The following is a 9731-nucleotide window of genomic DNA, read 5'->3' on the forward strand; positions in this document are numbered from 1 at the left end:
CACGCAAACCCGTCCAAGATTTGGGCCGGGTTTGGGTCGTCCCGGACGCCGCGGCCATCCATTTTAGGGATGGATCCGCGCGCTGGGCCGCGTTTTTGTCCGTTTCGACCCATCCGGACGCGCGGGCGCGGGATGGGTCGCCCGGTTGGAGATGCCCTAAGGACCATAGCCCGCCGGCTGGTTCGCCTGAGGCCACGACACACGACCCGCCTGCCAGAATATTTCGGCCCAGGCGCCGGCGCCCGCCCGACCAGTCGGTTTGGGTCGGCCCTAGTACTATGAGCTGGTCATCTGGTTTCGGCGAGCGTTCCGGCCCATCGGCCTAGGCTTGGGTAAGGGAAACAACACACTAATTAGTAAAATCATCCCATAGTATGCACCATAGCATCATTTGGATCTTGAACATCGTTCTTATCGAACAATGATGCTACTCTCAGAGCCTAAGGTCCATGCCACTTAGATTCTGCGAACCGTGGTAATTCGCAATTACCATGCAAGTTTATCTTGTTGATAAAGTTTATAAAACTTTTCCCAAAACACTGATATATTGAATTTAAATGAAAATTTTCCAAAATAAAATTGAGGGTTATCGACCAAAAGTCGTGTACTCTATTGGGTGGGTAATGGAACCTGAAATTTAGTTACGACTAGATACTTCTGCAGGAACATAATCAATTTTCTAGTTAAATACATTACAGAATGTTTTTCCATACTTTTCGCATTCAGTTCTAGCTATTTCTGCACCCCCTAATCGACTAGAAGAACAAATAAGTATCCCAACCCCTTTTGGCATTTTTATCATCCACTATTTTACTAAAAATGAAACGAAATGTGGGCAATGGTACCATGGTTGAGGGTGAATCCCTATGCCATATGAATTAAACAACAAATCTAGTCAGTCATTCCATTCTAGCGTCGTATAGGCAGCCACTGACCACAGATCCCAGAGTGCAACGGGAAAGTCAGATGTACCTGTTTTGCTTTCGCATTTCTCAGATACTTAGTTTGGTTGGTATCGTTGATATTCCAACGAGTGGGAGCCCGAAACGTCCCCTTCCATGATGTGAAATGACAACTATGGTATCATATAAGGGAGGGTAATTGAACGTAGGTTTCTCAACCGGAACTCTTTACACTGGGTCGAGTGAGGGCTTGGGGAAGAGGACAGTGATAGGCTTGTCTTCTAGTCGGGTCTCATACCATTGGAAGTGTGAACGGGGACAACTCCTGATTGAGCACCAAGGCTTAAGATGTTTGTAGGGAAAGTAGGTCACCTCTCGAGAGTGTATAGAACGCGTCATGATATTCTATGTTCTTGGGTAATGAACTACGATCACGGCGGGAAAAAAAACTCTATGAATTTATTCCCGTGGGGACTAATGGACAATTTTTTTCATAATTTAAAACTTACCTTTTCTAAATATCCATTTTCGAAAACCTGCACATGCCCAAGATCTCCTGATCCATGTATACATCAAACAACCACCATAGAACTTGCTGAGTACTCTAGTGTAGTCAATCTATTATTTCTTAACCCTTGCTTAGAGTCAGATAAGAATGATGAGGAAGCTATTAACAAACCCGAAGAAGAGGTGGTCTAATGGAGAACTGGAAGAAGTTTGGGATAGATAAGCAGGAGAATCAGATTTATTAGGAGGCGTCGAAGGAATGATATAGTTTACGGAATAAAGGAGGAAGAGGAACCAAAGAAACTTAAAAATCTTAGATTAAGATAGATGAGTCAAGCAGCGTAGCAACCTACTAAATAAGTTGCTGAGCTTAGATGACGTTATACCTATCTATGTCATCTTGCTTCAAGACCCTAGATTTGAATCTTTCATTTGCCGTGAATCCTCATTGGACCGAGGATGATCTCAAATTCGTTGTAGACTCTTGATTTGCGACCTTAAGTTCATAAACAGAATTTATTTTAGACTTACGATGTTTCTTTTGTACCACCCTAAGAGGTGTAATATTCACGAAACTATGTTTCACAAGTGTTATGCCAACGACCTATACACTAAAACATGCAATGGTGTATTGGATTACCGCAACAATAAAATGCAAATTCTCAAGGACATGGAAGCCCTCCTCCTCATCCAAGTCGCACAAACAATACAAATGCTCAAGAGTCACCACCGCAATGAGTATCAAGACAATGCAAGACCTCCTCCTCGCGATGACAAAGAAATATTTGGGAAGCTCAAGTTTATTTTGTCCAAGTTGAAGGGAGAAGACTTGTACAAAAAAAAGTATCACCGCTTAATCAAGAAAAGTTTACCATGCCCAAGTTCAAGGGCCCAACTTCAAGTTTAGGATGCCCAAGTTTACCATGCAACCATCGTAATGAGTATCAAGACATTGTATTTACGAAACGATGTTTCGTGAGTGTTATGCCAACAATTTATACACTGCAACATGCTAGGTCATCACATAATCATTTACACAAATTTATAATACATGATGAATTAACCAATATAAGAAAAAATCTATTAATATCATTTTAAGGGGATGCAAATTGCAAACCTCATTTTTTTTTTTCTTGAGCGAATCCAAACCTCGTGATAAAAGCACATCCAGACCACCGGTAGAGAGGCCCAGCAGCTGCTGGGCCAGTATGGAACTGAAACGCGAAGTTGAAGTTCACGCCCACTCGGCCCGCTTCCCCTCTGCCGTCTCCTACTCAATCCAAAGGGTAAAGGCGTAAAGCCCTTCGCTTAAACCCGACCACACGCCGCCGCCGCCGGCAAGCCTCCTCCCATGTTCAACGCCGCCGTGGCTAGTTCGATACCCTCCAAACCGTAGCCCGCCACGCGCGCCCCCGCCATGAGACCTTGCCCCATCGGATGCGCTTCCGACCGCGCCTTCCCCTCCACCTTCTCCTGCCCCACCTCCAGCGCCGCACTCCGCTACCTCCCACACCTCCCCGCAGACCGGTATCCTCCTACCCCTCCGCGGCGGCGGCGTCAACGGACTCCGAAGAGGATGTGATTGTTGCTAGGGACGCACTGCTAGCGCCTCGTTATGACCGGGTAGGACTGTTGCCTAGGTTTGGGGAAGACAGGGCAGAGTTCGAGAGGAAGGCATCGATTGCCGCGCGGCTCAGGCTCTGCCATGAACTTCTGGGACAGAGGAGGTGGCGAGAGATGCGCGACAGCTTGGCGCAGATGGTCAGTGAACAAGGTGAGCTTGCTATGAAATTTTGTACAGTAATTAGCAATTGCTACCGGGGGTCGTGTTGAAATGCCGTTATTCATCCATTGGTAGGCAGCAATGTTCAATAGTGGTGACATGTTTGCTGGTGATAAGTGCCAGGAGCCATAGAAATGACATCGTTGGTAGTTTCGATAAAAATTTCTAAGTTGACGTCAGAGTTTATACTATTCAAGGGCCATGATTCGAATTGGCACTGAAAGCTAGGGTTGTTTAAATTTTCCTTTTCCATGAATATAAAATGGATATTATCATCTTTTTTGCACACACACAATTATTCCACATGTGTTTTACATTATACTCTAGCTGTAATTTTGATCACAACGTTTTTATTACATGTTTTTGTGACATGTGTAGCAACTGTGAACAGTCAAAGCTCACAATTATCACATTTAATTGAATTGCATTTCCTACTGTAGGATCCGGATCTGCTGCCACTCTCTGCGGCATTTTGTCGAGTGAATTCAGAGAGCACGATTCCAGCAGTGTTTTATGGGATGCTCTAGCAAATAGTTACGCGAGAGCTCAGATGATTCATGACGCGCTCTACGTTCTCAGTAAAATGAACAGCCTAAACATGCAAATCTCGGTTTCCACCTATGATAGTTTATTGCATGGTCTAAGGATGACAGACATGGCATTGCAGCTTTTTGAAGAAATGGAGGCAGATGGCATCCCGCACAGCGAATATTCACATAGTATTCTCATCGATGGTCTCTGCAAGCAAGATAAAGTTGGAGAGGCTTTATCTTTCCTTCAGGAAGCAAGGGCAGGGGGGAGGTTTAAACCATTGGGAATGTCCTTTAACATTCTGATGTCCGCGTTATGTAACTGGGGGTTTATTCAGCCTGCAAAATCGTTTTTATGTCTGATGTTGAAGTACGGATTGAACCCTGACAGGTATACCTATTCTACTCTTATACATGGTCTGTGTAAAACGGGTTCCATAGATGAAGCAGTGGATCTTTTTGAGAGGGTGACAGAAGAAGGAATGAAACTAGAGACTGTCACGTACAACAGCCTTATTAATGGTTACCGCTTGCTTGGTTTGACAAGAGAAATTCCGAAAATAATTCAGTTTATGAGATGCCAAGGCATTGAACCTGATCTTGTTACTTATACAATACTTATTGCTGGTCACTGTGAAAGTGGTGATGTCGAAGAAGGGATGAAAATAAGGAAGGACATCCTAGACAAAGGGCTGCAGTTGAACATTGTCACATACAGCGTCCTTATCAATGCTCTCTTCAGGAAGGGTTTGGTCTATGAGGTTGAAAACTTACTTGGTGAGATACATGGCATTGGTCTGGATATGGATGTCATTGCTTATTCCATCCTCATCCATGGGTACTGCAAGCTAGGGGAAATTGAAAGGGCGCTTCAAGTTTGTGATGTTATGTGCTATTCTCAGAAGGTGCTGCCAACCTCACTGAACCATTCATCTATTCTTCTAGGACTTTGCAAGAAAGGGCTGTTAGTTGAAGCAAGATGGTATTTGGAAAATGTAGCTAGCAGATATCAGCCAGGTGATGTAGTACTCTATAATGTACTTATTGATGGTTATGCAAAGATTGGTGATATTGGTAATGCTGTTCGTCTGTATGATCAGATTGTTGTAGCTGGTATGTTGCCGACCATTATCACTTGTAATTCTCTTCTTTATGGCTACTGTAAATTTGGGGATTTACAAGCTGCAGAGAGCTATTTTAGGGCTATTCAGATAAGTAGTCTGCGTCCAACAATGGTGACATATACCACCTTTATGGATGCACTCTCTGAAGCTGGAGAAGTTAACACTGTGCTCAGTCTTTTCTACGAAATGGTTGAAGAAGGGATCAAGCCAAATGCTGTAACTTACAGTGTTATTATTAAAGGACTTTGCAAGCAGCTCAGATTCCATGATGCTATCCATTTTCTGGATAATATGCACGTAGAAGGTGTTATTGCTGACCCAATAATTTACAATAACCTTATACAAGGCTTTTGCGAAGCACAGGACATCCGGATGTCCTTCCACATATATGACCGTATGGTATGCTGTGGTGTAGTGCCGACACCGGTTACTTATAACTTGCTTATTAATGTGCTGTGCATGAAGGGAAAAGTTATTCAAGCAGAAATGTTGTTGGATTCCCTCAGAGAAAAGGGCATTGAGTTGAGAAAGTTTGCATACACAACACTCATCAAAGCTCAGTGTGCAAAAGGAATGCCTTATGAGGCCATTTCATTAATTGGTAAGCTTATAGATGAAGGATTTGAGGCTTCTATTGAAGACTTCAGTGCTGCAATCAATCGACTTTGTAAATGGGAGTTTCCTAGAGAAGCCATTATGGTCATCCCAATTATGTTATCTGTTGGTGTATTCCCAGACACTGATGTTTATCGTGTGCTTGTTAGAGCACTGCGGAAAAGTAACGAGCTTTATTATCTACCCATATTGAATGCACTTGCTGTCAAAACAGGCATTTAGTACCCTGATCATGTAAGTGATATTGCTTCTTTTTGTATGTAACATTCCACTCCAGGTCTAATTCTTATTGTATTTTTTGTTACCTTTTATTGGTGTAGGTGTTAAGGGCTCATGAACACATGTGCTATGTCGTCAAATGTTTATATAGACGAGGATTGACGACACATGATCAGTGTGGTTGTTTCGAGGCCTAAGGTCAGATAAAACCTTTTACATCCATTTGTCTACATGCTTAGTAGTATAGTTTAATCAACAATTCTGTGAGACTGATGTGATACTCAGCATTTGGTTTTAATACATAAAATAGTTTCGCAGTTCCCAGACCTATCTCGTTTGTTTTTTTAGCACAATCAGCAATAGGTAATAGATTCTTTTTGTGTCTGCTCAATTTGGAGTCATATTTTTCTGGCTTGTCAAACTATCAGAACTTATCTATAACATTTCTCATAGCATGCTTGCATATATATAGCAAAGAACACATTTTGAGAGACCAGACGAAAAAGCTGCACCTGCATATAAGGAAATTCTGTCCCAACAATCAAATATATGAAATGACATCTTCAGATGATAAGAACTTTTTTTTGAACGGATAAGGTCCGGAAGGGCCAGGAATCTGCATTAGTACGGCGGTGTGCAAGCTTTTACAGGAAGGACCTTGAAGAAAAGAAAAATTACAACATAGTACCGATTTCTTGCACTAAGAACCCTAAAAGACATCGCAGAAACGCGATTGAGTCGATGCTTGCCGCCGATGAAGCTGGGATTCCAGACACGGCCATCCTTGCCTCCACCGGGGACGACACCACTTTGGGAAGCTTGGATTTGCGCGGCGACAATGAAGCCACCGAAGATCCTCTGAAGGAGGAAGAAGAAACTCGAGTAAATGTTCAGCTCGAGGGCAGCAGGGCCATCCATATGGCCGACGCCGTCTCTTGGAAGCTGCTGCAGGAGTTGCAGACTCCGCTATCTCGCCTGACCACCTCCACCTCGCATCAGACACACTTCTCTTCTTCCTAACGCCACCACGGTGGACCAGAAGGAGTAAAGCTGCACAAACACCACCGAAGAAAAAGCAGTCACCGAGAATCGGCACCACATCGACCTTGACCTCCAGATCTGGAGGCTGCACTTCGAGTTTATTGAACAGGGATGCTGCAGACATGCTCCTTTCTACCTCTGGCTCCGACCTCTGGAGCTCCATGGCGAGGAGCAGGACCACCGCCAGCCGGCAGATGCCAACTCGGATGTGTCAGCGACCAACATCACATCGGCATACTCCACTAGGGAAACAACCACTAAACCTAAACTACTGAATATACATGGGGCCCGATCTCCTCTCTCCCAGTCACTCTTGCCGGCGAGGCCGCCGGAGGAGGGGGAGAGGGGAGCCGGCGGGAGAGGCGACTCTCAAGGTGGAAATGAGAGAGGATGGGAGGGGGGAAAGTGAGCAGTCAGCCTACTAAATTAAAAGAACTTGGCTTACTCTTTCTTGAAACCTATCATCAGACATGATGTGTTATCATAAAGCTGGTTCTTTATTACAATTCTGATTGACCTACTAAATGAAAAGAACTTGGCTTACTCTTTCTTGAAACCTATCATCAGACATGATGTGTTATCATAAAGCTGGTTCTTTATTACAATTCTGATTGAGATGGCAAGAACACTTAGTTGCATTTCTTTTTGTAACTAGGTTAAAGAGATCCATTTCTTTTAGAGGCCTCACCTGATTTCATATTTTTTTTTTACCTTGTATGATTGCTTTTATTTATTATCTATGAATATTTTCTTTATACTTAACTCTAGTCATCATTATAGAAGACATCAGTTCATTCATCTTTTAGATGAACACATTAAGTTTCTTGGGACTAAGAAACATTAGTTGATTCAGGTCTTGTGATAAATCATGTTCCATGTACCCTTTTTTGGAAGTTGTCGTGTATACAAACAGTAGGTAGAGTAATACTAGAAGAATTAGGAAAGAATGCTGCATGTCACTTTCATGTCTTCTCGTTCTGTTGTCACTCGCTTGGTGTCAGGAATTCAGAATATCTGTCTGCTTTCAGTAGAAACACTGTAGGAGTTCTCCCCTACTTTTCTGAAGAAAGATTATTCCCTTACTCCTAGATCCATCAATGAGGCGGATAGGAGGATGGCATTAAGGTGAGCCGTCACCATTGCCCAGCCCTACCTTGTCGGTGGCTGGAGTAACGGAAGAAGAAACAAGCGGAGCGTGACCGCGCCAGTTGCGGAGAGGCCATGGAGACAGCCAATTAAGCGTCGTCGAGAATTGAAAGAAGGTGCCGATTCATCAACTGTTTCAGTTTATCCTTATGACACAACTCCATTGAGAAATGACTTGGCATGCTGCAGGTTGTGGAAATTGTACTTCCACCATGCACACAAAGATTTCACCCTGCCAGCAGAACATGAGCCATGTAACAATTTCATGTCACGGCCAGTGTGTGAGTATCATCACGGAAAACCAAGTTGATCCTAGGAAATCCATGAAGCATGAAAGCACTTGTCGGGTGCAAGAAGACATGACCGAGGCTATCCCTCCCACAAAAGGGCATCTGGGCAGGGTGGCTAGCCTGGCCCCCATAATCCTCTTCACAAAGACTACTCCGACGGAACTATAGCATCTGCTGAGATCTAAATGAGCAATCTAGTGCACGACCGAAAGCCAAAACTTCAGGGATCTGTACATGGGCGGTGGCTTGTTAACTCTGCCCACATTCCTGTCGTTGTTCGTCCTTGATGTGCTCAAGTCGTTTTCAATCCCATTGCTGAGTGAGATTCCATCGTCTTTATGTGGTTTGTCTAAACTGCACACGCTGATGCTGGCCTTGTACAACTAATTTGTTGTTGATGTTGTAATCAGATGATGCTTATGCTTAGTGGTCAGAGACGACAGTGCTTTGCATTTAAGACGTACGAAATGAATGATGTGCATTGCTGAACTGTATGTGTAGATCCACTGAACAGACAACACAGCTCAGGCTTGACACCGCCATCCTGAAGCCCTTGCTGAAAATTTTGTTTTCTTGATTATGTGTCTTTTCATGCCTACACTAAAACAGTATGGAGCGAAATCCATGAAATAGACAAATAAAGTGGTGGACTTTTCTTCCCTCGAAAAAAATGGTGGGCTTTTCTTTTAATTATAGCGCCTCCGGAACTAGAAAGCTTGGCATTGCAACTTTGCAAGAGCATGGGCTTGGCGCCAAACCGTGTGATCTGATGCCCAGCACGGCCGAGGACGAAATGCTAGAGGACAAGCAAGGCTCCCAGAGTAGGCTGTAGGGGACGTACGGCTTGACCACCGCTGAAGAGAAGGAAACATGCAAAATTTATCCGAGATTTTACCACTTCGCGGCGTTCACGGAAGGGAGGATATGATTCCATTCCCCCAAGTCAACTCGCAGCAGTGCGACATCCATCAGCACGGTGTCTGGTTTCCGAGAGCCAAACAAGATGCAGATGAGTAGATGACATTGCTGTATACACACATTTTGTTTGTCTGATGTGCTGTGAAGGACGCAGATGATGAATAATGGGGCAAACTCCGTGGATAGGATTCCGGCAGCATCATGGGCCAGGTGCTGCGCCGGCAATGACGACCGATGTCCCTGCCGGCTCCTGGGATCATTCTGCTGGCTGCTGCGGAGCACCGCTGCCTTTTCCGCCGGTGGAAGCTTGAACATCGATGGGCATATCCTGTGTGTGTGTTTTGGTCGCCAAAGCTGCTGTGGCAATTCACATGGCAGAGAGGAAAATGGATGCATGTATGTTATCTGTAGTAGGTCGAATCGAAGACTCGAAGATGTGGAGTTTCATGCACTCGTCAGCTACTTTTTTTGATAAAGACTGTCTAGCTACTGTTTGCTGTTCAACTATTTCAGCCGTCGTGACACACAATTTTTTGAATTTTCTCCTCAGCGCGGTTTTGAATTTCAGGCTGGGTTCTCCGATCCGCCGATCATCAGCCGTCACTTCTCGGATGAACAGAGCTGGGTCGAGGATCAACCCTGATTCCTCGGCCAGG

General features: G+C 44.3%; 1 protein-coding gene across 6 annotated transcripts; it reads left to right on the top strand.

The window, feature by feature from the left end:
* Positions 1-2702: 2702 nt before the first annotated feature.
* Positions 2703-8646, top strand: LOC127300638 (uncharacterized). 6 transcript variants are annotated; one of them, XM_051330804.2, is made up of 5 exons: positions 2703-3183; positions 3633-5694; positions 5779-5878; positions 7750-7983; positions 8057-8646. In XM_051330804.2, the coding sequence occupies exons 1-2, from the start codon at positions 2847-2849 to the stop codon at positions 5681-5683; spliced, it is 2388 nt and encodes a 795-aa protein (XP_051186764.1). In that variant the 5' UTR covers positions 2703-2846; the 3' UTR covers positions 5684-5694; positions 5779-5878; positions 7750-7983; positions 8057-8646. The 6 variants fall into 6 exon arrangements, with proteins under 6 accessions (XP_051186764.1, XP_051186768.1, XP_051186754.1 ...); XM_051330808.2 differs by having other exon boundaries at positions 7753-7983; XM_051330794.2 differs by having other exon boundaries at positions 7811-7983.
* The last annotated feature ends 1085 nt before the right edge of the window (positions 8647-9731 follow it).

Source organism: Lolium perenne, chromosome 1, assembly GCF_019359855.2.
Source record: "Lolium perenne isolate Kyuss_39 chromosome 1, Kyuss_2.0, whole genome shotgun sequence".
NCBI lineage: Eukaryota > Viridiplantae > Streptophyta > Magnoliopsida > Poales > Poaceae > Lolium > Lolium perenne.